Raw genomic sequence first — 26,154 nt, forward strand, 5'->3', positions numbered from 1 at the left:
AGCGGCTTCTTTCCTGCCAACCCCACACTCTCACAGGAGTCTTCTGTGATCCATACGTCGGTCTGTCTGCCCTTCTGTCTGTCCAGTCCAATGCGGACTAGTTCTGGTGACCCTGAGCAAACTCGGTGCAATTCGAAGCGTTTCCCCGCGCGGGGCGGTGTTGGCCGGCGGCGACACGGGCGCAGGCTCGGGGGCCCCTCGAGGCGGGGGGGCCGGGTTGGGGCGGCGCGGTCGGGGCGGAGCAGGTCGGGGCGGCGCACACCCCCGCGCACGGCGCCGCCTCCCCGGCTCTGTCCTTGGCGACAGTCTCTCCGCGCGCTCCCATTGAGCTCCACGCCCGGCTTTCGGCGCCCCAGACCTCGGTAAGTCAAAGCCTCCTGCCTAGCCGGAGCCTCTGAAGGGGCGTCTGGGGTCCGGGTCTCAGTATCAGGAAACGCAACGGGCTCGCCCAGAGCTGGCGCCCCCCAGGCGGGCAGCGCCACGACCCCTGCAGTGGGAGGCGGGAAACGGGGCCACTTCACCCATCCTTTGCATCTGCTCATCTTCACTTACAAACCTCAGGCCTGGAAAGACATCTGACCACCACATCACAACAAAACATTCCCCAGGATGAGTTACTTAATACATTCTTACAGAAAACTTGGAAAATGCCTAGAAGCATAACGAGGAGATTAAAGCCAGCCAGGGTCCCAGCCCACACTTTGTCAAGACCTCAGCAGACAACACCTGAATACACATCCTGCTCAAAGAGATCCTTTTTTTTTTTTTTTTTCCACCAGGAAGGTCCTTGGGCTTTGGCATCTGCCAGGGAAAGGGGATGGGACAGTGAGATGTTTATTGGTTTCTCATAGCAACTGTGGTCCTGGGAGAATGTGGAACACTTAGAAGCTGACCAAGTAGCAGCCATGGTATGTGCCAAGTTCGTTAGCTGTTACATTGCCCCGCTGTCTGTGAATTGCCAGTACATGCGGTCCACACCTGAGCTGGGTTGCAGAGGAACCTTGTCAGTAAACTACAGCTGCGCTTACAGCCACACTGGCCAGCTCCAACTCATGCAACCTCATGTTGTCAGAACAGAACTGTGCTCCACAGGGTTTCGTGGAGGATGATTTTTTCTCCCCAGAAGTAGATCACCAGGCCTTTCTTCTAAGGTGCCTCTGGGTGGACTTGAACCATCAACCTTTCGGTTAGTGGCTGAGCACATTAACTGTTTGCACCACCCAGGGACAGCATGGTGGCCACAGGGAGACTTGCTTTTTTACTGTATCCATGTAGTTGCTTTAACTCATGTATGATGAGCAACTTGCAAGACTCCTGTCTCTGGATTGCTAATGATGGCAAAGCCTCCTGCTTTCTCTGGTCTGTCCCATGCTACTGATCAAGTGAGCTAAGAGGAAATAACCTTAAGAATATTCAGATGTGTCTTGCTTTGGGCACGTTATTGGAAAGTGGACTGTTTTGTAAATGAAGTACACTTCGAAGACATCAGGTCCCTGGGTGGCACAAATGGCTTGCACTTGTCTGCTAAGCAAGAGTGGCAGTTTGAACCCACCCAGTGGTGCCATGGAAGAAAAGCCTGGCTGTCTGCTTCCATAAAGATGACAACCAAGAAAACCCTATGGAGCAGTGGGTTTGGTTTTGGTTTCTTGAAGACATCAGAGGGTCTCTGTGAAGGCAGAGCTGGTGAGATGGTCCCAGCATGGTCCAGGGCGTCCTGGTAGTTGAGTGAAACACGTATTCATGCAGGCATGCATTTGGTAAGTATTTACTGAGCTCCTATTGTATGCCAGACAAGGTTCCTGTGTAGCACAAACGGCCTATACTTAACTGCTAACCTAAAGGTTCTTAGTTTGAACCTACCTAGTAGTGCCACAGAAGAAAGACCTGGCGATCTGCTTCCATAAAGATTGTTGTTGTGTGCCAGTTACTGTTCTACTTGCTTGGGATACAACAAGGAACAACATACACAAAGATCCTGGCCCTTGAGAAGCTTACATTTTTGGGGAAAAGATAAAACAATAAACATAATAAATAAGAAAAGGATAGTATATTAGCAGGTGATAAGTACTATGGGGAAAAGGAAAAGGAAAGCAATATGAAGGTTACCAGGAGTGGGGAGAGGGGGATATCCTACTGACAATTCCAGACTGCCTTAAATCTTTTCTGGGACAAGGTGGGCTGCAGACACATAGTAGCTGTGTTAATAATATAAAGTTTAGAGTCTAAACACACTACATTGCAACAGTTTATTTCTCAGTGGGTCAGACTGTCGATTACTCTCTCATTCGCATCCTTGTATTGAGCCTAATACTTCGTGTTCCCATTCAATTCAACAAACCTTGCTGATTGTGCTGAGTGCTGGAAGGAGGACTAGGGCGAGCGAGATGGTCTCTGACCTTCAGACACTTTTGGGAGGAAATGCCCAGACAGGTCTACAAACCACAAGTCAGAATGAGATCAGTGCTGTGGGAGAGGTATAACCCAGGCTCTGGAAGGGACAGAAGAGAGGACCAGAGAAGGCGGAGGGGACAGAAAAGGCTCCAGGCACAGCTTGGCATACAGAAGGCTTTGGAAACACCAGTAGAATTTTGAGAAGCAGACATAGTGGACATGCCTCCTCTACGGAGAGAATGATAAAAACAAGGTTGTTGTTGTTGTTGTTAGGTGCTGAGTCGGTTCCGACTCATAGCGACCCGGTGTACGACAGAACGAAACACTGCCCGGGCCTGCGCCATCCTCACAATCATTGTTATGCTTGAGCCCATTGTTGAGCCACTGTGTCAAAAGCAAGTTAAGAGGTGAGAAAGTGGTGGGCAGATTCTTGCCTCACAAACCCTGTGGTACAGTCAAGGCAGATGCCTTTATTCCCAGTTTTCAGATAAGGAAACTGAGGCCCCTGAGCCGATTTGATTTGCTGAGGGTAAGATTCCTTTTTGCCCTCTTTGTATGTGACTTCAGCCACCTGCCCAAAGTCTCTGGGTATCCTGCTGCCAGCTGCTCTCCACAGTATTGCTCCCCCTCAAGCCCATGGAGTCTGACGGAGTCCCTCTCACCGGCTCACTGGCCCAACTCCCTGAAGGTGCAGTGTGCTGTGATATCCAAACTTCACACCCCGAAACTCCCGCCCTACCACTCACAGAGGTGTTGGAAGCTTCTGGTAATAAGACCAGACCCAAGGACCATACCCCCCAAGTCCAGCAAGAGAAAGCAGGAAAGCCTGCTCAGTTCTTAGAGGGTCGGTGCCCCATCCAGGCTACATTCTGATTCCTCTAGAAACCTGGTTCCCTTAGGGACCCCCTGCCTCCCGGGAGAGGGGAGGGTTGGAAGACAAAGACACAGCAGCTGCCTGCCCGCAGGGGTCTGGCGGCCTCAGTTGACCTCGTTTCTTCTATGAGGTAAATAAATCTGTTTTCAGAAATTGAACTTAGTGTTGCAGTAAAGAAGTCCCCGGATGGTGCAAAAGGTTAACGTGCTCAGCTGCTAACCAAAAGGCTGGTGGTTTGAGTCCACCCTGGGGGGTTTTAGAAGAAAGGCCTGGCGATCTGCTTCTGAAAAATCAGCCATTGAAAACCCTGTGGAGCACAGTTCTGCTGTGACACTCACGGGGCTGCCGTGAATTTGGGTTAAGCGCACCTGGTTTTGCTAGTGGATGCAATAAAGATAAAAACAATCCATGATTTCTTCCAAGGAAAATTGGCTCTCGGAATTCCTGACTCGATAAGATCATCATTTAATGGGGCTCTCTGGGGAATGGCAGGGAGGGTGCGTGCCCTGGGCGCCGCCCAAGGGGGTGGGGGAGGGCGCCAACGAGCAGTTTCTTTTGGCCCTCAACATTTCCATCACCAGCTGTGAGCATTCCTTCGGAAAATTAAAACGAATTGCCATAGGCGCCGTTTTCCGTAGATAGCCGTGTCATAGTCAATAGCGCTAGACTGATCCATAATTGTTTTTACCCACCATTTGGCTTCCTAAAACCCATGAGGCCAAATGCTGCTTTTGGGACTGGCTCTTTTCTCAAGGCCATGCTTAAGGGACGTTGTCAATAAGGATTGGAATGTCACTCCCCTTAGGAAGATGAGTAAGCCAAGGCTGTCTGTCGGGAAGCTGTGTGGCTTATCCAGGACTGAGTCGGGGCAGAGCTCAGATCCCCGGGCTCTGAGCCTGACGTTTTCCCGGTCCTGCCCATCCCCCCAATCTATACCTCTCACAGGAAGCTTGGGCCGCAGAGGCCTTGCCCAGTAGGTAAATGCTTCAGAAAGAACAAAGGGAACCAGTGCTGGGAAGTCTTTTGTTCGGAAAGCTTCCAGGCCGTTATCAGTGCTGATAGGCCACGCAGCTGGAGTATGTGGGAGACATGCAGAGGGGGGTTTGAGGGGCTGCCAGAACAGCCTCATGTCAACCCCTGCTCTCTTCTCTGGGTGCAGGCTGGGTCTGCTAGGACCACACATGGTGGGGCCCAACCGGCCTCCATTTACAGCTGTTCAGCTCGGCCGCTGAGCTCCAGGCCTGAGTAGTTTCCAAAAGAGTGGCAACTCTGAGCTGCTTAGAAAACAGGACACTAACCTTGATGGGGGATGAGGTCCACAGCTTATGAGGAATCCCAAATCCAGGCAGAAGCAGAAAGTCCTAGATCCCTCCCCCGCCCCCCCTTTTTCTGGGCCACAGTTGGAGAATGCTCAGCACAGGCCGAGCATCACATTGGTTTGGTTTGGACTGGCCATCCCTGGTTCCTGCTGCTGCCTTTTTCCCAGCCCCTTACTCACTGTATGCGTTGTATGCATTCTGACCTTCAGAATGGTTTAGAATCATGTTTTGCAAAGGCCTTGAACATTGCGTTCTGAGCTCTTCCCAGCCCCTTACTCACTGTGCAAGCTACCAAAAGGTGTGCTCTGGGGTGGGGGCCTCTGATGGAGCATTAGGTAAGAAGAAAACAGTTGCTGTCTAGTTGATTCTGACTCGTGGCAACCCCGTGTGTGTCAGAGTAGAAATGTGCTCCTTAGGGTTGTCAGTGGCTGGTGGTGTGGCAATAGATTGCCAGGACTTTATTCCAAGATGCCTCTGGGTGGACTCAAACCTCCAGCCTTTTGGCCAGCAGCTGAGCAAGTTTGCATCACCCAGGGACTCCCACCAGTTGCCGCTGAGTCAGTTCTGACTCGTGGTGACTGAGCCAGTCCCCATTTGGGTAGAGCAGATTTTACCTGATAAAAGTGACCAGTTCCTTTGTGCTAAAGAATGTCTTCTTTCTACAAGGTCACGGGAACTCCCTTTTCTATCCTGATAGAGTGTGAGTCAGTAGCTAAAAGACTAAGATTTAGATGTATTGTTGATAGGAGCTATGACTGTGGCCATGTCACCGGCCCCCCATGGAGCCCAAGTGTCTGTAAATTAAAAGATTATTGGATCCATTTGAGCCCCACAGCCTAAACCCAGGGGTCCCTGGGCACGTGGGTGCCTCGGCATTAGTGAACACAGAGAATCTTTTTAAACTGACATACGCCCCCAAAGGACATGCAGGTTGGGGTTCTATGCCATTTACACCATGCTGACAGTTAAGAGGACATTGTCAAACCCATTACACAAGAGTACCCCAATGCCCCAGCACACAGTCCTTGGGGGTACAGAGAGCATTTAACTAAGCAATACAATGAATTAAATGTAGGCAGGAGAAAGGTTTTTCTTTAAGAATACCGAGAGTTGTTATTTGAAAAGCAGTAAATTAATTGACTTTTCTGGTCTGGCTCTGACCGGCTAATCGTAATTTAAGGCACTAGCATGAGTTAAGACATGACTTAACTCATGTCTTAACTGAAGTGACAGCGAAGGCTTGAGAGTCTGTCTTCAGGTTACATCAGGGACAGGCAGGACCAAAAAAGAAAATTTGGAAAGCAAACGGATTTGAAAATTATGTGTGAAATCCTGTTTCTGTTCTTACAGAATCCGCCAGGGGCTGTGCAGCCCAAAAGACCGATGAGCCCATTTCCTGTGGTCACACACAGTAGCCCAGTGGTTCTCAATCTTAGCTGCAGATCAGGCTCACCTGGGAAGCTTTAGGAATTCCGACCCTTCCCATCCCACCCCCAATGTAACTCTTGTCCTGAAAAAAAAAAAAACAAAAAAACCCTGAGATAACCTTTATACCTGTGCTCTTTTAAATAACTATCTATATGGGATCAAAGTGACAACGGCAATTCAAAAGATTAGATAGGAACCTCAGGGGCAGGGAGTTTATGTGAATGGGGGAGGAACAACTCAGAAAAGGAGGGTGAGAACGACTGCACAACTTGAAGAATGTAGTCAATGTCATTGAATTGAACATGTAGAAATTGCTGAATTTGTGTATGTTCAGCTGTGTATATTCGACAGCAAATTAAAAAAAAAAAATTTTTTTTTTTTTTGGATACAAAAGAAAAAGAAAGAATTCCAATGTCAGGCAGCCATCCAGACCACCTACATCAAAATCTCAAGGTGGGATGCAGGCGTCAGTATTTTTTTAAAGCCTCCCAGCTGAGACCAATGGGGCACCCAGTGCGGCCCCCACAACAGTAGCATCAGCATCACTGGGGAGCTTGTTAGAAATGCACATTCTTAGGCCCCACCCCAGATCTACTGGTTTGGAAACCATGGGGGTGGGGCCCGGCGGCCTGCATTTTAACCAGGTGATTCTGAAGCAAGCTGAAACGTGAGCACCCGCTGCTTTAGGGCAAGGCTGAGGATAGTCGGGACCCAGGAGGTTTTCAAAGCAGATGTTTCTGGATGCTTCCTCTGGCCGTAGACAAGTCTCCATGCTCCCCCAGAGCTCCACCTGGTTTTAAGTAACAGATCGACCCAGTAGTATGAATTAATTACAGAAGTTACTCTTAAATTAATCTGCTCTACAACATTATCAGTTGTAAACCAATTAACATTTGGAGATTGCTGCCGTAATCTTAGCCTCACGTGGTCATGAAGCTGAAAGAACTCTAATAGTGTTTGGTTAGCAGGACCGTTTGCTGCCTCTGGCTGCTCTGGGTTTTGAAAGTAAGATTATGTTATTAGCTCCAGGCTTGTTTCCTGGGGCAGGATTGTATGCATTCTGACCATCATAATGGTTTAGAGTCATTTTTTGCCAAGGCATTGAACATTGTGTTCTGAGCTCTTCTCACATGACTCCTGCCTACCCCGCCCCCTTAGAATGAGGTTGTGGTTGTTAACAGCTGTGGAGTGGGCCCCCAACTCATGGCGACCCCATGCACAACAGAATGAAATGCCGCTTGGTCTGGATTGGACCTTGTGTTCCATAGGGCTTTCAATGGCTGATTTTCAGAAGTAGATTGCCAGGCCTTTCTTCCTAGCTTCTCTCAGCCTGAAAGCTCTGATGAAACCTGTTCAGCATCATAGCAACATGCAAGCCTCCACTGACAGACAGGTGGTGGCTACATGCGATGCACTGGCTGGGAATTGAACCCAGGTCTCCTGCATGGAAGGTGAAAATTCTACCACTGAACCACACCTGCCTCTACACAAAAATAGAACAGGGTTAAATGCCATTTTTGTATAAGAATCAGTATACTAAAAACAGGGGGTCTCTGATGAGTGCGTGCAGCTTAACCCCTAACCATCTCTGTGCACGGGGCCAAAGAAAGGCCAAGAAGTCAGGAAAAGCCACAACCTTGGCTTCTTATTCATGACTGGTTTCTCCACAAGGTGAAGAAGGGAGCCAAGGTGCAGCAGCGGAGGAGCCAAAACTCAAACCCCAAAGCCCCCAAATCCTCATCCTGCAATTTGTTAATGAGGTGGAAAACCCTGCAAACTCAGGACCAGCAAGTATCACATGGTGTGCCAGGTGCCGTGTGCCTGGCTCAACAGCCCGCAAATGTTGGTGATATTTTTCCCCATTTTACAGAAGGGAAAAGTTGTGACTCAGCAGGACAGGGAACCTGTCCGAGGTCACAGGGCCAGAATCCAAACCTTGGGTTGTCACTGTTAGCCTCTGTCTTAGTTATCTAGTGCTGCTGTAACGGAAGTACTACAAGTGGACGGCTTTAACAAACACATTTCTGCTCTCACAGTCTAGGAGGTTAGAATTCAGGGCACCAGCTCCATAGGAAGGCTCTCTCTCTCTCTGTCAGCTCTGGAATCCTTGTCATCAATCTTCCCCTGGTCTAGGAGCTTCTCAGCACAGGGACCCCAGGTCCAAAGGACACACTGCATCCCAGCTCTTCTTTCTTGGTGGCAAGAAGTCCCTATCTCTCGGCTCCCTTCTCTCTCCTTTTGTGTCTTGTAAGATAAAAGGTGATGCAGGCCACACCCCAGGTAACTCCCCTTACATCAGATCAGGGATGTGGCCTGAGTAAGGGTGTTGCGTCCCACCCTAATCCTCTTTAACGTAATGTAATCTTGCCTTATTAGCCATAGGCAGAGATTAGGATTTACAACACACGGGACAATTACATCGGATCACAAAATGGAGGATGAGCACACAATACTGGAAATCATGGCCTAGCCAAGTTGACACACATTTTTGGGGGGTACACCACTCAATCCATGACGGTTCCAACGAGTTGATTCTCACTCATGGAGACCCCATGTGTGCAGAGTAGAATTGTGCTCCACAGAGTTGTCCAGGCTGTGACCTATCAGAAACAGATCACCAGGCCTGTCCTCCCAGGTGCCTTTGGGTGGGTTTGAACCACCAATCTTCTGGCTAGTAGTTGAGCACCTGACTGTGCCACCCAGGGACTGAGCTCTGAAGTCTGAGCTCTTCCTGCTCCCCCCACCAACTCATGCTCTCCAACACAGTTGTTCGGGGTGGGAAGATGATTGCCCTTCTAGAAAAGGGAGTTAGCTGAGGCTCAGAAGCCAGCTCATTCGCATCTGTTAATCAGGGCATTGAATATACCATGGATTTCCAGAAGAGCAAACAAATCAGTCTAGAAGATGTATAACCAGAATGCTCCTTAGAAGCGATGGCAAGATTTTGACTTGCTTATTTTGGATGCATCATCAGGAAGGACCAGTCACTAGAAAAGGACTAGAGGGTCACTGAAAACGAAGGAAACCCTTGATGAGGTGGATTGACACAATGGACTCAAACCTACTGGCGATCATGAAGGTGGCACAGGCCTGAGTGACGTTTTGTTCTGTAACACATAAGGTCACCGTTTGTCAGAGTGGGCTCAACAGCAACTAGCAATACCAATTAGAGTAAGTGGTTACCAAGAATCAGGCCTTTGCCTTGGCTCCTGGGAGATGATCTCTCAGCCTTTTCAATGTTATGTCTGATGGGAATGACTGTTTGGCTGGGGGTCACATTGGATAGTCTAATACAATTATTTAGGGTGAGGACTAGCAATGTCAGAAAGACCAACCGTGCGACTTTGGTGGACCAGCAGACTGAGATCAGCTACATGGGAAATCAGTCAGCCATGCCCATGCAGTGAAGCTCCAATAAAAACTCTGGATGCTGAGGCTTGAATGAGCATCCCTGGTTCGCAATACTCCATGGGTATTGTCACATAGATACTAGAAAAGTAACGCTGTCCTGTGTCCATGGGGAGGGCACAATGGAAGCTGGGTGTCTGGAACTTTCCTGGACTCTGCCCTGTGCACTTCTTCCTGTGGTGATTTTAATCTGTATCTTTTCTCTGTAATAAACCTTAACTGTGAGAATAACAGCTGTCAGAGTTCTGTAAGTCCTTCTAGAGAACGATCTACAAGGTAAATTATCCAGAGAATTACCTCTGGAGTCCTTCTAGAGAACTATCTACAAGGTAAATTATCCAGAGAATTACCTCTGGAGTCCTTCTAGAGAACTATCTACAAGGTAAATTATCCAGAGAATTATATCTGGAGTGCTTCTAAAGAGCTATTGAATCTGAGGGTGGTTTGGGAACCCCCAGACTTGCAGTTGGTGTCAGAAGTGAAAGCAGCCTGTGGACACTGTCTCCCCTAACTCTGTAGATGGGCTGAACTCACAGCAGTTAACTAGACACAGTGCTCAGAGGCAAGGCCTGGGCCAGCCAGGAGTTGGAATCCATGGCCATGTGGGTGAACCAGCAGGAGCAAATGTAACCACTCAGGGAGAGTGTGGACTAAGAGGAGGCCCAAGACAGAATTCTGAGGCACATCAATATTCATGGCAGAGGAAGGGGGCCTGGGAGTGGTGCTAGGAGTCCTCACCTTATGCTGGATTTGGTACAAGTTTCAAAATCAGATCAACTATGTGAAGTCCCTGGGTGGCACAAATGGTTATGTGCTGGGCTCTCAACTGAAAAGTTCAGGGTTTGAACCCACCAGAGGTACCTTGGAAGAAAGGCCTGGCAGTCTGCTTATGAAAGATCACAGCAATGAAAGCCTTAGGGAGGGTAGTTCTACGCTGAAAGACATGGGGTCACCATGAGTCAGAATTGACGCGATACCAACTGTTTTCATTTTTGTGAAGAAGTAGTTCTAGGTCCAGTCCAGGTAGGAGCCAGTCTTCTGAGGTAGACAGTTGTGCTAGGTGATGCCACCGTCCCCGATCTAACCGAGAGAATCTGAGCTGCACTGGTATACCTTAGGAGTTCTCTTCCACAGTATTTCTGGCCACAAACTATGTTTCTGGACACACCCTGCCCCTAAGGGTGCCTCAAGGGTGTGCTATACTCAACTACTTTGAAGGTCTTGAGAAATGAATAAAGCTACTAAAACCTGATAACCTCCCAGGTGGCCCCTTCTGTGTTGAGTTCGAGTGTGGCCTCATCAGCTTGGCTTTTTGTTTACCAGCAGGAACCCAGGGTAGAAGCCAGCATTCGCCAAAAGAGAGAGAGAGAGAGCTTATCAGTGATCTCAAGGCAGTCTAGATGTAGTTTTTAGAGCTCATGGAAACCACTGACGGAATTCTGGAACAAAGTTTACAATTCCCAGGCCTACTCCAGGTGTCCAGGACCAGTGACAGTAAAGTAATGGGGAAATGGTCACTTTCTACAAGGTTTGTGTGAGCCATTCCAGAGAGGGCAGCAGGCAGAGCGAGGCAAAGCTGTTCCTTGGCCCCTTAGAGGGGCTCTGGGTGAAATGACGCCAGAATAGTCAGCCAAACGCTGCCATGTAACAGGATAGGTTTCCCATTCAAACATGCGCGCATGCCCCCAGAGGGATGCCCAGGGTAAAATAGACCACCCGTCACATATTACCTCCTATGTATGGACAGCCATGTAGGCCACAGCATTAGTTGTGTGAAATGTGTGATTTTGGGGAGGCTTGTAAAAGGACACAGGTAGGGTGTCTGTCACTCCTTTGTTTATGGATTTAGTGGCCACAGCAGTGTCCATCTCTGAGAGAGCGGGCAGAGAACGGACGTGGGTGCCTGCCATGGATGCCTGCCATGGTTGCCCACCGTGGGTGCTCGCTGTGGGTGCTCGCCATGGATGCTCACCGTGGGAGCTTGCCACGGGTGCTACTCAGCAGTTAGAAGTAAGGGAATGCAAGCACCCAGTGCAAGAAGAGTGGACCCCACACCAAATCATTGCCGTCAAGTCGATTCTGACTCGTAGGGACCCTGTAAGTCAGGGTAGAACTGCCCCATAGGGTTTCCGAGGCTGTAAATCTTTACAGAAGCAGACTGGCACATCCTTCTCCTGTGGAGCAGCTGGTGGGTTCCAACCACAGACCTTTCGGTTAGCAGTCCAGCACTTAACCACTGCACCACCAGGGCTCCCACATGAAAATCACAGTGGTGAGCAAAAAAGGAAAAAGACAGAGTGAGCTACATAACCTGATACCATTTACCTAAACTAAGACACTCGCAGACAACACAGTGCTCACACTAAAGGAGATCCTGTGGTCCCCTTATGGAGGTGGCCGTGAAAGTCGCGAATGGAAATCAAAGGAATCAATGTATCAATCGACCAATCAAGAGAGGGCGGTGTGCAGACCAAAGATGACACGGTGTGTAAGCTCATGCCTCTCACCTGAGATTTTAAAAAATGGTTGCATGTGTGTCTAGGCCTGTGAGTGGCACAAACAGTTTGCTCTTGGCTCCTGACCAAAAGGTTGGAGGTTTGACCCACCCAATAGTACTGCAGAAGAAAGGCCTGGTGATCTGCTCCAATGAAGATTGTTGTTGGGTGCCATCCGGTTGATTTTTGACTCTTAGTGACCACATGTGACGGAGTAGAACTGCCCCAATAAGGTTTCCTAGGATGTAGTCTTTAGGGGAGAAGATCTCCAGGTCTTTCCCCCAAGGAGCCACTGGGTGAGTTTGAGCTGTCAGCCTTATCCATTAACAGCTGAGTGCTTAATCGTTGGGCACCAGGGCTCCTTTCTGTAAAGATTACAGCCAGGAAAACCGTGTGAAGCTCGGTTCTGTGTTGTAACACACGAGGTCACCGTGAGTAGGAATCAACTCAATGGCAATGGGTTTGCTTTGTTTTTTTTGGTGTGTGTGTGCACAGAAATGTGCATATTGGCCAATGTGTGCTCTTTGATTTCAGGTTGCACTTTTCTGTGGAAAGTTTGGCTGGAAAGTTCACTGTCCCTCAGTGAACCCTTGACGCCCAGGATGACCCTGTCTAACACCACGGCCGTAATGCCCTTTCTGACCAGGCTGTGGCAGGAGGTGGTTCCACAGGGCAGCAACGCGTCTAGCCTAGCCCGTCGGTCTGCCAGTGGTCACAACAGGGAGCTGGAGGCGCTGTACATTCTCATTGTGCTCGGCTTCTTCGGCTTCTTCACTCTGGGCATCATGCTGAGCTACATCCGCTCCAAGAAGCTGGAGCACTCCCATGACCCTTTCAATGTGTACATCGAGTCAGACACCTGGCAGGAGAAGGACAAGGCGTACTTCCAGGCCCGGATTCTGGAGAGCTACAAAGCGTGTTATGTCATTGAGAACCAGCTGACCGTAGAAGAACCCAATACCTACCTTCCTGAGATGAAGCCTTCCTCCTGAGCCCCACAGCTGCTCACACTGGACAAATCCTACTTGACAATCTGATTTTTCTAATCACATGCCTCTCAGCCTTTATCATACGGGTCCATTTTTTTTGTTTGTTTTGGTTTTTGGGGTTTTTTTGGCTATTATAAGAGGTGAAGGGTGGACTAATGACACTAATTTTCTAAAATCATTTTCCTTCTATTGTAGACTCAAGTTGCTGTCCAATATCTATCCTTCCTTGGTGAATTTTTGCAGAATTCCAAGATCATGGCCTCTGAGAAGAGGAGCTACGTTTCCTAGACTCCCTTGCAGCTAGGAAATCATGTGACCAGTTCTGGCCAGTAGAAAAGTGATGAGTTCAACTTCCGAGTAACCCTTGAAAAGGAAAGGACATGCCCTCCACTTCCCTTTGTCCCCTTCCCAGTGGCTGGGACGTGAATAAGGTGGTGGTCCAGCTTTGACCCCGGGAAAGGACAGCACCCTCACAGATGACAAAGCGATAAGAGTCTGTGTCACTGGGTGATGTACCAAAGCAGGGTCTCTCCCACCTTCCTGTACCACCCACTAGCTCAGACTTTATTGCTGTTGTTAGGTGCCATCTAGTTGGTTCCAACTCATAGAGACCCTATGTACAACAGAAGTAAACACTGCCCAGTCGTGTACCATCCTCACAATTGTTGCTATTCAGGCTTTATAAGTGAGAAAAATTAACTTCAGTCTTGTTAAAAAATAAAACCAAACCCATTGCCATCGAGTTGATTCCGACTCATAGTGACCCAATAGAACAAAGTAGAACTGCTCCATAGGGTTTCCAAGGAGCATCTGGTGGATTCGAACTGCCGACATTTTGGTTAGCAGCTGAACTCTTTAACCACTGAGCCACCAGGGCTCTTCAACCTTGTTAAGCTGCTATGGTTTGGTCTCTGTTAAAGTAACAGAATCAATATCCTAACTAATACCAAAAATCAAGCCAGTTGCCGTCATCTCGGTTCTGACTCATGGACACCCCATGTGTGTCAGAGCGGAACTGCACTCCCTAGGGTTTTCAGTGGCTGTGATCTTTCAGAAGTAGATCCCCAGGTAATACACCTACGTTACAGGACTGATATTAAAGGTGTGACATCTGTCACAAGCACACTGCTCCTCTTGTTACAGGACAAGACCATTCTGCCTTTGTCACCTCAGCCCTACCTGTGGCTCTGCCTCCTTCTGCCCTCCTGCCTCCTGCTCTTCCCCCCTTCTCCCACACTTCACGCGTGCACACACACACATGCATATGCAGGCACACATATACACATGCACACTCACAAACGTGCACATACATACACATATGCACACACCCACATGCAGTGCACACACACATGCACATACAGGCACACGCAGACACACATGCACACGCCCACACATACACACATATATGCACACACAAACATGCGCACAAACACATGCACGCTCAGATACACATGCACACGTGCACACGCATGCATATACAGGCACACACGCATGCACACACACAGGTGCGCACACACACATACACGTATACAATGCACACAAACATACATGCACACACATGCATATACAGGCACACAGATGCACACTCACATACACATGTACACGTGCACACACGGGCACATGCACGCACACACACGTACACACATACACACATGCACGCACACACACACATACACTTCCCACTCACGCGTCTCAACCTAGAAAGGACTTGCTTCCTACAGGACTGAGATGGAGGAGAAAGAACTTCCCCTTCAGCCTGCACATCAAGAAGGAGGAGCTCAGGTCACGGCAGGAGGGACGCAGCTGTGGGCAACACCTGGACTCCAGGGGGCAGGGCCTGTTGAGGTGGGGCCTCTCACCCCAGCCTGGGACAGACCCGCTTTTCCTCGGGGCACACACGATTGCCTGGAACCTTCCCTGACAGAGGGGAGATGGAAAGGAGTTGGGGGTAGAGGTGTTTCCACAGGGGGCTGCCCAGGGCAGGTAGAAGGAAACGTCTGCCAGAGAGAATCACAGAGTGTGCTCCTGAGCGCCCACCTCCTTTTCCAGCTGCCAGCTGCCGCTTCAGTGGCATTTGCAACGTCCTGAAAGCTCGCCTGCTGGCTTGTTCTCAGAGCTTTGAACATTCATTGTTTTGTTAGGTACCCTCAGTCAGTTCTGACTCATGGCAACCCTGTGCACCACAGAACGAACCACTGCCCAGTCCTGCGCCATCCTCACAATCGTTGCTATGCTTGAGCCCGTTGTTGCAGCCACTGTGTCAATCTATCTTGAACATTTAAGTAAAACATAATTTAAAAACAACCTGCACTTAACCTAAATGAAAAGCAATCCATAAGCATTGTTGTCCGTCCTCAAACAGGACACGTTTGGCCAAGCCCGGCTCCAGCCCTCATCTCGTGTAATAAAAGGTAGTCCCTCTGTATGTTTGGGAGTGGCCTTCTGGTTAGGGCGTTTCTGGGGCAGGGCTCTGTATTCCTATAGTCCTGGCATCAGTGGTTCTCTGAGCCACAGATACTTTGAAAACCTAGTGAAAGCTGTGGACTCTCCTCCCAAAATGTATGATCTATAGACAACACAAGGTCCCTGAGTTGCATGAAGTGCTAAGCACTGTTACTAACCTAAAGGTTGTTTGTTCAAATCTGCCCAGCGGCACTGTGGAAGAAAGGCCTGGCAATCTGCTTCTGTAAAGATTACAGTGAAGAAAATGTTGCGGAGCTTGGTTCTACCCTGTAACATATGATGTTGTCATGAGTTGGAATTGACTCAATGGCAACTTTTTTTTTAATATACACAACATTTTGCCCAGTGTTTTGGGGGTTCAGGGCTGCTGCAAGCCCAGTTGCAACAGCTGGCATCCCTGGGTCCCCGTGTCAGCACCCTGCTTCAGGCAGACATGCGTCACCCATCTCAAGGGAGAGGGAATCGTGGGAGTGTGGGCCTGGGGAGGGACACAGACGCGTATGAGCCACAACGTGGTCTGCAGGGCGGACTGAAGCTGATGTTCCAGGCCCACAGATGGGCTCCCCATCACCGGTTCACCTTCCCCCACTCAGGTTCCTGAGACTTTTAAAGCAGAGGGAGACCTATGAGCTTTCGTTCATGCCATCTTTGAAGGACGAGGCGCTCAGCTCACTGCCCCTTACTCCTCAGACCACTTATCTCCTCTTCCCTTGCACTGCTTTAAAAGGTGTGGAAAAAAAAAAAAAATGTGAGAGGGAGGCGAATTGAACCACAGAATTTCAAATGCTGGTTTCTGTATTTTAGAATTTGATTCAACAAACACAGAATGTTTACTATGTGCCAGGCTGTTCTAAGCACTTTAAAAATATAAACTCAGTATTCCACATGGGATATTTTATGGTCATTGTATGGGACAGTACATCTTTTTTTTTTTTTATTAAAACATTTTATCGTGAGCTGTGGTGTATAGTCTCTGAACATCACTCTGAGGCTTTTGGAGGGTAGACGTCAGTTCTTTCAGGGCTGGGGGCGTCGCAGTCAGACTTCTCCAGGGACATGGAACCCGTAAGCTTCCAACTCACAGCCACCTCATGTGACAGAGCAGAACTACCCCATAGGGTTTTCTCGGTTGCAATCTTTATGGGAGCAGATGGCCAGGTCTTTCTTCCTCAGAGTGTTGGCTGCTTTTGGTTGGCAGCTGAATGCTTAACGATTGCACCACCAGGGCTCCATGGTAGGTAGGTAGGTAGATAAATGTTTTGTTTTGTTCGTTTAAGGAATTGGCTCAAGTGGTTGTGAAGGCTGGCAGGTCCGAAGTCTATAGTCAAATTGTTGTTGTTGTTGTTAGGTGCCGTGGAGTCGTTTCCGACTCATAGCGACCCCATGCACTACAGAACGAAACACTGCCCGGTCCTGAGCCATCCTTACAATCGTTATGCTTCAGCTCATTGTTGCAGCCACTGTGTCAATCCACCTCGTTGAGGGTCTTCCTCTTTTCTGCTGACCCTGTCCTCTGCCAAGCATGATGTCCTTCTCCAGGGACTGATCCCTCCTGACAACATGTCCAAAGTATGTAAGACGCAGTCTCGCCATCCTTGCTTCTAAGGAGCATTCTGGTTGTACTTCTTCCAAGACAGATTTGTTCTTCCTTTTGACAGTCCATGGTATATCCAATATTCTTCGCCAACACTACAATTCAAAGGCGTCAACTCTTCTTCTGTCTTCCTTATTCATTGTCCAGCTTTCACACGCACGTGATATGATTGAAAATACCATGGCTTGGGTCACGCGCACCTTAGTCTTCAGGGTGACATCCCTGCTCTTCAACACTTTGAAGAGGTCCTTTGCAGCAGATTTGCCCAATGCAATGAGTCTTTTGATTTCTTGACTGCTGCTTCCATGGCTGTTGATCGTGGATCCAAGCAAAATGAAATCCTTGACAACTTCAATCTTTTCTCCGTTTATCATGATGTTGCTCATTGGTCCAGTTGTGAGGATTTTTGTTTTCTTTATGTTGAGGTGTAATCCATCCTGAAGGCTGTGGTCTTTGATCTTCATTAGTGCTTGAAGTCCTCTTCACTTTCAGCAAGCAAGGTTGTGTCATCTGCATAACGCAGGTTGTTAATGAGTCTTCCTCCAATCCTGATGCCCCGTTCTTCTTCATATAGTCCAGCTTCTCGGATTATTTGTTCAGCATACAGATTAAATAGGTATGGTGAAAGAATACAACCCTGACGCACACCTTTCCTGACTTTAAACCAATCAGTATCCCCTTATTCTGTCCGAACAACTGCCTGTTGATCTATGTAAAGGTTCCTCATGAGCAGAATTAAGTGTTCTGGAATTCCCATTCTTCGCAATGTTATCCATAATTTGTTATGATGCACACAGTCCAATGCCTTTGCATAGTCAGTAAAACACAGGTAAACATCCTTCCGGTATTCTCTGCTTTCAGCCAGGATCTATGTGACATCAACAGTGATATCCCCGGTTCCATGTCCTCTTCTGAAACTGGCCTGAATTTCTGGCAGTTCCCTGTCGATATACTGCTGCAGCCGTTTTTGAATGATCTTCAGCAAAATTTTGCTTGCATGTGATATTAATGATATTGTTCAATAATTTCCACATTTGGTTGGATCACCTTTCTTGGGAATAGGCATAAATATGGATCTCTTCCAGTCAGTTGGCCAGGAAGCTGTCTTTCATATTTCTTGGCATAGATGAGTGAGCACCTCCAGCACTACATCTGTTTGTTGAAACATCTCAATTGATATTTCATCAATTCCTGGAGCCTTGTTTTTCGCCAATGCCTTCAGGGCAGCTTGGACTTCTTCCTTCAGTACCATCGGTTCCTGATCATATGCCACCTCTTGAAATGGTTGAATATCGACTAACTCTTTTTGGTATAATGACTCTGTGTATTCCTTCCATCTTCTTTTGATGCTTCCTGCGTCGTTTAATATTTTCCCCATAGAATCCTTCACTATTGCAACTCAAGGCTTGAATTTTTTCTTCAGTTCTTTCAGCTTGAGAAATGCCGAGCGTGTTCTTCCCTTTTGGTTTTCCATCTCCAGCTCTTTGCACACGTCATTATAATGCTTTACTTTGTCTTCTCAAGAGGCCCTTTGAAATCTTCTGTTCAGTTCTTTTACTTCATCAATTCTTCCTTTTGCTTTAGCTGCTCGATGCTCGAGAGCAAGTTTCAGAGTCTCCTCTGACATCCATCTTGGTCTTTTCTTTCTTTCCTGTCTTTTCAGTGACCTTTTGCTTTCTTCATGGATGATGTCCTTGATATCATTCCACAACTCTTCTGGTCTTCGGCCACTAGTGTTCAATGTGCCAAATCTATTCTTGAGATGGTTTCTAAATTCAGGTGGGATATACTCAAGGTCATATTTTGGCTCTTGTGGACTTGCTCTAATTTTCTTCAGTTTCAGCTCGAACTTGCACATGAGCAATTGATGATCTGTTCCACAGTCAGCCCCTGGCCTTGTTCTGACTGATGATATTGAGCTTTTCCATTGTCTCTCTCCACAGATGTAGTCAATTTGATTTGTGTGTGCTCCATCTGGTGAGGTCCATGTGTATAGTCGCCGTTTATGTTGGTGAAAGAGTGTATTTGCAATGAAGAAGTCGTTGGTCTTGCAAAATTCTATCATTCGATCTCCAGCATTGTTTCTATCACCAAGGCCATGTTTTCCAACTACTCATCCTTCATCTTTGTTTCCAGCTTTCACATTCCAATCACCAGTAATTACCAATGCATCTTGATTGCATGGTCTATCAATTTCAGACTGCAGCTATTGATAAAAATCTTCTATTTCTTCATCTTTGGCCCTAGTGGTTAGTGCGTAAATTTGAATAATAGTCGTATTAACTGGTCTTCCTTGTAGGCATATGGATATTATCCTAACACTGACAGTGTTGTACTTCAGGATAGATCGTGACATGTTCTTTTTGACGATGAATGCAACACCATTCCTCTTCGAGTTGTCATTCCCAGCATAGTAGACTATATGATTGTCTGATTCAAAATGGCCAATACCAGTCCATCTCAGCTCACTAATGCCTAGGATATTGATGTTTATGCTTCGTACATTCCAGATTCCAAATATTAATGGATGTTTGCAGCTGTTTCTTCTCATTTTGAGTCGTGCCACATCAGCAAATGAAGGTCCCGAAAGCTTTACTCCATCCACGTCATTAAGCCCAACTCTACTTTGAGGAGGCAGCTCTTCCCCAGTCATCTTTTGAGTGCCTTCCAACCTGGGGGGCTCATCTTCCAGCACTACATCAGACAGTGTTTCGCTGCTATTCATAAGGTTTTCACTGGCTAATGCTTTTCAGAAATAGACTGCCGGGTCCGTCTTCCTAGTCTGTCTTAGTCTATGAGCTCAGCTGAAAGCTGTCCTCCATGGGTGACCCTGCTGGTATCTGAATACTGGTGGCATAGCTTCCAGCATCACAGCAACACACAAGCCCCCACAGTACGACAAACTGACAGACACGTGGGGGTATAGTCAGATAGCAGCTGGAAACTCCAGTGGTCTTGAGTACAAAATCTGCAAGGTAGGCTGGCAGGCTGGAAGCTTGGGCAGGATTTCTATGTTCCGGCCTTGAAACAGAATTTTTTTCTTCTCTTCAAAACCTCAGTTTTTCTTAAAGCCTTCAATTGATTGGATGAGGGTAATTTCCTTTAAAGGGGTCCCTGAGTGGGGAAAACGGTTAAGCCTACAGCTACTGGCTGAAAGGTTGGCGGTTCAAATCCATCCAGAGGTGCCTCAGAAAACAAGCCTCACGATCTGCTTCTGACAGGTCACAGCCTTGAAAACCCTGTGGAGCAGTTCTACTCTGCACACATGGGGTTGCCACGAATAGGAATCAACTCAGTGGATGGCAATGAACAACAATCTCCTTTACTCAGAGTCATCTGCTATAGATGTTAACCACGCCTACAAAATACCTTCCCAGCAACACCTAAGTTAGTGTCTGTCCAAACACCTGGGCACCACAGCCTAGCCAAGTTGACATGGAAAATTAACCATTGCAGGGTCCCTGACCAGGCAGCCCCAGGGTCATGGGGATAAGGAAGCGAAGATTGGCTGCAGGTAGTTAAACTCTTCCATCAACACAGAGTAAGCAGAGATGTGGTCCCTTTGATGCCTACAGAGAGTAAGTCAGGAAGTGAAGTCCCAGATAGGGGTGCTAGCAGACTCCCTCCTGCCCCCCTTCTAAAGGGCTGGCAGCTGCTCAGCTCTGGGAGTTTGCTGCCATCAGGGAATGTGGACACAGCTTGATGGATTTCCGTTTTTTAATTTTTTGCTGTTGCTGAGAATATAAACACAGCAGAACATACATCAACTCAACAGTTTCTACATGTACAGTTCAGTGACACAGATGACATTCTTCAAATTGTGCAACCGTTTTCACCCTCCTTTTCCCAATTGTTCCTCCCCCATTAACATAAACTCACTGCCCCCTAAGGTTCCAATCTAATCTTCCAAGTTGCTATTGCCAATTTGATCCCATATAGACAGTTCTTAAAAGAGCACAATGCTCAAGGCAGGCACCCTTTACTAGTTATGCTAAACCATTGCTTGGTTTTAAGGAGGCTTCAGGGGGTATTTTTAGTTTGAGACGACGTCTGGGTTTTGGGGAGAAGCCAGAGATCTGGATATTTGCGTAAAATCTTCTGATTTGTAAATGTTGGCAACTAATTCAATTAAAAAAAATTATGTGGGCCGAACAAAATACGACCTTGAGTTGAAGTCTACCCAAATGGTGGTGCAAGGCTAAAGTGCTTGGCTGCTAACTGAAAGGCTGGAGGTTTGAGTTCACCCAGAAGTGCCTTGGAAGAAAGCCCTGGTGATCAGCCACTGAGGACCACATGGAGCATAGTTCTGCTCTCACTCACAGGGGGCTGCCATGAGTCGGAGTCGATGTGACTGCAACTCACCTACTCTTGGGACTGGTTGGTGAGAGTCTGGCTGGAGAGATGGATCCGGTCTATGTGTGCGTGAATTTGGTTTCTTAGCCTCTTCCGAGAGCGAGGGCTGACCATGGACTAGGATAAATTAGCCAGCACAAAGAAGACTGTCCCCACCTCCCCTGGAGCCATGTGGCCTGGCTGGGGGATGACTGGATGGATGGCCTTAAGACTTAACAGAATAGGTCTAGTGTGCGTAATTCACCGGACAGCTGGCCTTGAAAAGCTCTGTGAGATTAACTAGACCAAAGCTGTCACTTAACTGCAGAGAAACTGAGGCTCGGCGGCATTAAGGACATACTTAAGGTCATCAGTTGCTTAAAGGAGAAAGCCATCAGGAATTCTGGCTCCCTAACTCTCCTCTCCAGCCCCCTCTCCTCCCTCTGCCTTGACATGCTAAGGGCTTCCCAAGGCCTGTGGGGCAGGGAAGAAATGACCACACTATGCCTGGAGGTGAAAGGTAATCACCATTGCTGTCTTAGTCATCTAGTGCTGCTGTAACAGAAATACCACAAACAGATGGTTTTAACAAACAAAAGTTTATTCTCTCACAGTCTAGTAGGCTAGGAGTCTGGTTCAGGCCATCACCTCCAGGGGAAGGCTTTCTCTCTGTGGGCTCTAGGGGAAGGTCCTTGCCGTCAATCTTCCCCTGGACTAGGAGTTTCTCCCGTGGTCCAAAGGAGGATGCGCTGCTTTCTTGGTGGTATGAATCCTCCCACCCCGTCTTTCTTTTACATCTGAAAAGAGATTGGCTCAAGACACAACCCAATCTTGTAGTTTGAATCCTGCCTCATTAACATAACTGCCGCCTATCCCACCTCATTAACATCATAGAGGTAGGATTTACAACACATAGGAAAATCACGTTAGATGACAAAATGGTGGCCAATCACACAATACTGGGAATCATGGCTTAGCCAAATTGATACACATGTTTTGGGGGCACAAAATTCAATCCATGACAATTGGCAACCAGAGCAGGACCTACTGAACACTCCGGTGGGGGGTGCAGACTGTGAATTTAACACAACTTTTTGAGAGGCAGTGATGGCTCAGTGGTAGAATTCTCACCTTCCATGCAGGAGACCTGGGTTTGATTCCCAGCCAATGCACTTTGTGTGCAGCCAACACCCCTCTGCCAGCGGAGGCTCGTGTGTTGTGATGCTGAACCAGAGCTTCCAGACTGAGACGGACTAGGAAGAGGGGCCTAACGGTCTACTTGTGAACATCAGCCAGTGAACACCCTGTGGATCACAAGGTCCGATCAGTAACCGATGGTGTGGATGGTGCCGGTCTGGGCGGCTTTTCACGCCAGTGTGCCTGGGGTCACCATGAGTCACGGCTGATTTGACGGCAGCTACCAACAGCAATTCAACTGGATGGTTTTCATAGGAAATTATTTAATAATACCAGACAATTTATTCTTGAAAAGGATCCTAAAACCATACTTTAAACACGGATGTCGGTTTAGGCATAAAGTAGTCCAGCATGTAGGGGCCATTAAAAGGAAAAAAAAAAAAAAAAAGCAGTCTGAGCCAAGAGAAAGCCAAACTGCGAATCATGAGAACACGGATGAAAATACTGCCTTTGCCCTGCCTCGTTGGAACCCCTTCAGGCTCCTCCAGGACACGACTGTAAATCAACAACCATGACTGAACCAGAAAATCAAACCTGTTGCTGTCGAGTTGACTCCGGCCCAAGATGGCTCCAAGTGTTATAGAGAGAACTGCTCCGCAGGTTTTCTTGGCTGTGATCTTTATGGACACAGATCATCAGGGCTTTCTTCTGTGGCTCTGCCGGGTGGGTGCAAACTGCCAACCTCTAGGTTAGTAGTCGAGAGCAAACCATTTGCCCCACCCAGGACCCTGTAACCATGACAAGAGTTAGAAATATGCGGACAGGCAGAGGAAGCTGTTGGGGATTCCATGATCTCTGCATCACCAAGCAAGGCTGCGTTGATGAGGAAGAGCTCGTGTGACTCTCTCTGGAAGATGCCCTCTCTTAAATCCATATCAGTAGGTGACTGCGTTATGGGCACAAAAACCCGCTGCCATCAAGTTGGTTCTGACTCATAGTGACCCTACAGGACAGAGCAGAACTACCCTACAGGGTTTCCGAGGCTATAATCTTTACAGAAGCAGACCACCACATCTTCCTCCTGAAGAGTGGCTTGTGGGTTCAAACCACTGGCCTTTCAGTTAGTAGCAAAGTGCTTTAACCACTGTACCACCAAGGCACCTTTTATGGACACAAGTGAGATGTAACCAGAATAAGTTAGATAATGAAAGGCTGTATGGGCTTCGGAACAAAAGAAACGTACATAAAAACCATGAATGGATTGATAAGGAACGCTTTCAAGAAGAAAGACTCGTTGGATACATACAAATCTAAATATGAAGAAGAGTCAAGAGAATTAGAGCAATTGGCTTCCCCGGTGAATTGGTGTGTTTGTCTCCCTGACATCAGTAAATCAGTAGCCAAGTATTGCAGATATTTCCAAGAATTGCCGCAGTTTTGACTGAGTCGCAAGGTGGGGTGGAAAGAACTCTTTGGGTGTGGCTGCCCCCTGGTGGCTACTTTGAGAATATATATTTTTTAATGGAACGCTGGTCAAGTGAGGGTCAGAGAAAGAGAGGAAGACCCTCAGTCAGAAGGATTGACACAGTGGCTGCAACAGTGAGCTCAGGCATAGCAACAAATGTTAAGAATGGCACAGGACTGGGCAGTGTTTCTTTCTGTTGAACATGCGGTCGCTATGGGTCTCAACCGTCTTGAAGGCATCTAACAAGAACAACATGGAACCCTGAGCATGTGGGAGCCAGGTGGTGCTTGCCTGGGGCTATGTGAGGCAAGCAGTACTACCCTGAGTGGGCTTTCGACAACCTTGGGAGGTGAAACCTCTTCAGCTGTCAAGTTCAGAGAGAAAGGACCCACCGTGGGCGCTATAGTAATACAGGAGGATGGAAGTCTAGGAAGAGCACTCCCTGGGAAGTGCAGTGGGAGTTAGAGCTCAGAATTCCTGGCAAGTTCTTAGGCCCCTCCCCTTTCTCTGCACAGGAACCAGCTCATCCCCCTCCCTGCTTCCAGGAATAACTCTTTACTGTCCTTTCCAGCCTCCAACAGCAGTCTCTCATCCGGTCCTAAGTTCTTCTCAGTTCAAAGCCTGTGACAACTCACACTACATGTGGAGAAAGAATTCTACACCCAGATGACCTCAGAGTGCTGTAGGTGTTTTAATCACCTCCCCTTCACCCCGTTGGTGAGGGAGGAATTCCCGCCCTTGGGTTATGGAGATGGCTGAAAACATTACCCCAACATGGGACAGATGAGAGCTATGGCAATTTGTTAGTCACATGTACTTGTGACGGGGATTCTCTGGGTAGCACAAACTACTCAAATTGAGCACTTGACTACTATCCGAAAGCTTGGTGGTTCAAACCCACCCAGCACTCAGAAGCACCTCGGAAGAAAGATCTGGCTATCTGCTTCCAAAAGGTTACAACCTTGAAAACCCTATGGAGCACACAGCTCTGCTCTGCACACATGGAGTCGCCATGAGTTGGAATCAATGCGATGAAAACTGGTTTGCTTTGGTTTTGGTACTCACAGCCTGGGGGAGGAGAAACCACAAGCCAGGACAAGACACACAAGGGCTGCCCTCAGGAACAGTGTGAACCAGCAGGGGATATGGGAGGCTGCTTTGTGGTAACAGGAAGGTGGGGTGACTCCAGCTCTCAAGGGAGGATGTGATTGACTTGTTTAAATAACTCACAGGCTGGCTGTTGTTGTTGTCAGGTGCCCTCAAGTCAGCTCCGACTCATAACAACCCTATGCACAACAGATCGAAACACTGCCCAGTCCTGCACCATGTTCGCAATCATTGTTATGCTTGAGCTCATTGTTGCAGCCACTGTGTCAGTCCATCTCATTGAGGGTCTTCCTTGTTTACACCGACCCTGTACTTTACCAAGCGTGATGTGCTTCTCTGGGGACTGGTCCCTCCTGATAACATGTCCAAAGCATGTGAGACATAGTCTCACCATCCTTGCTTCTAAGGAGCTTTCTGGTTGTACTTCTTCCAACACAGATTTGTTTGTTCTTTTGGCAGTCCATGGTATATTCAATATTCTTCAACACCATAATTCACAGGCATCAATTCTTCTTCAGTCTCCCTTATTCATCGTCCAGCTTTCACATGCATATGACACGATTGAAAATACCATGGCTTGGGTCGGGCACACCTTAGTCTTCAAGGTGACATCTTTGCTTTTCAACACTTTAAAGAGGTCTTTTCAGCTGATTTGCCCAATGCAACGCATCTTTTGATTTCTTGACTGCTACTTCCATGGGTGTTGATTGTGGATCCAAGTAAAATGAAATCCTTGACAACCTCAATCTTTTCTCCATTTATCATGATGTTGCTCACTGGTCCAGTTGTGAGGATTTTTGTTTTCTTTATGTTGAGGTGTAATCCATACTGAAGGCTGTGATCTTTGGTCTTCATCAGTAAGTACTTCAAGTCCTCTTCACTTTCAGCAAGCAAGGTTGTGTCATCTACATAACGCAGTTTGTTAATGGGTCTTCCTCCAATCTTGATGCCCCACTCTTTTTCATATAGCCCAGCTTCTTGGATTATTTGCTCATCATACAGATTGAATAGGCATAGTGAAAGGATACAACCCTGACGCACACCTTTCCTGACTTTAAACCACTCACTAAACCCTTGTCGTGTCTGAACAACTGCCTCTTGATCTATGTAAAGGCTCCTCATGAGCACAATTAAGTGTTCTGGAATTCCCAT

The 26,154-nt window shown here is 47.8% G+C and overlaps 1 protein-coding gene across 2 annotated transcripts; it reads left to right on the forward strand.

The window, feature by feature from the left end:
• Positions 1–316: 316 nt before the first annotated feature.
• KCNE1 (potassium voltage-gated channel subfamily E regulatory subunit 1) lies at positions 317–13,635 on the forward strand. Of its 2 annotated transcripts, XR_007513814.1 has the most exons (3): positions 317–362; positions 12,450–12,990; positions 13,100–13,635. XR_007513814.1 is itself a non-coding variant. In XM_049858051.1 (2 exons), exon 2 carries the CDS (start codon positions 12,518–12,520, stop codon positions 12,905–12,907), a length of 390 nt encoding a protein of 129 aa, XP_049714008.1. In that variant the 5' UTR covers positions 317–362; positions 12,450–12,517; the 3' UTR covers positions 12,908–13,083. The 2 variants fall into 2 exon arrangements, 1 of the variants encoding a protein (XP_049714008.1); XM_049858051.1 differs by lacking the exon at positions 13,100–13,635 and having other exon boundaries at positions 12,450–13,083.
• The last annotated feature ends 12,519 nt before the right edge of the window (positions 13,636–26,154 follow it).

The sequence above is a fragment of the Elephas maximus genome, chromosome 18 (genome assembly GCF_024166365.1).
Source record: "Elephas maximus indicus isolate mEleMax1 chromosome 18, mEleMax1 primary haplotype, whole genome shotgun sequence".
Lineage (NCBI taxonomy): Eukaryota > Metazoa > Chordata > Mammalia > Proboscidea > Elephantidae > Elephas > Elephas maximus.

Coding starts and splice junctions, on each gene's coding strand:
- KCNE1 (XM_049858051.1), top strand. CDS start 12,518: ATGACCCTGTCTAACACCACGGCCGTAATGCCCTTTCTGACCAGGCTG.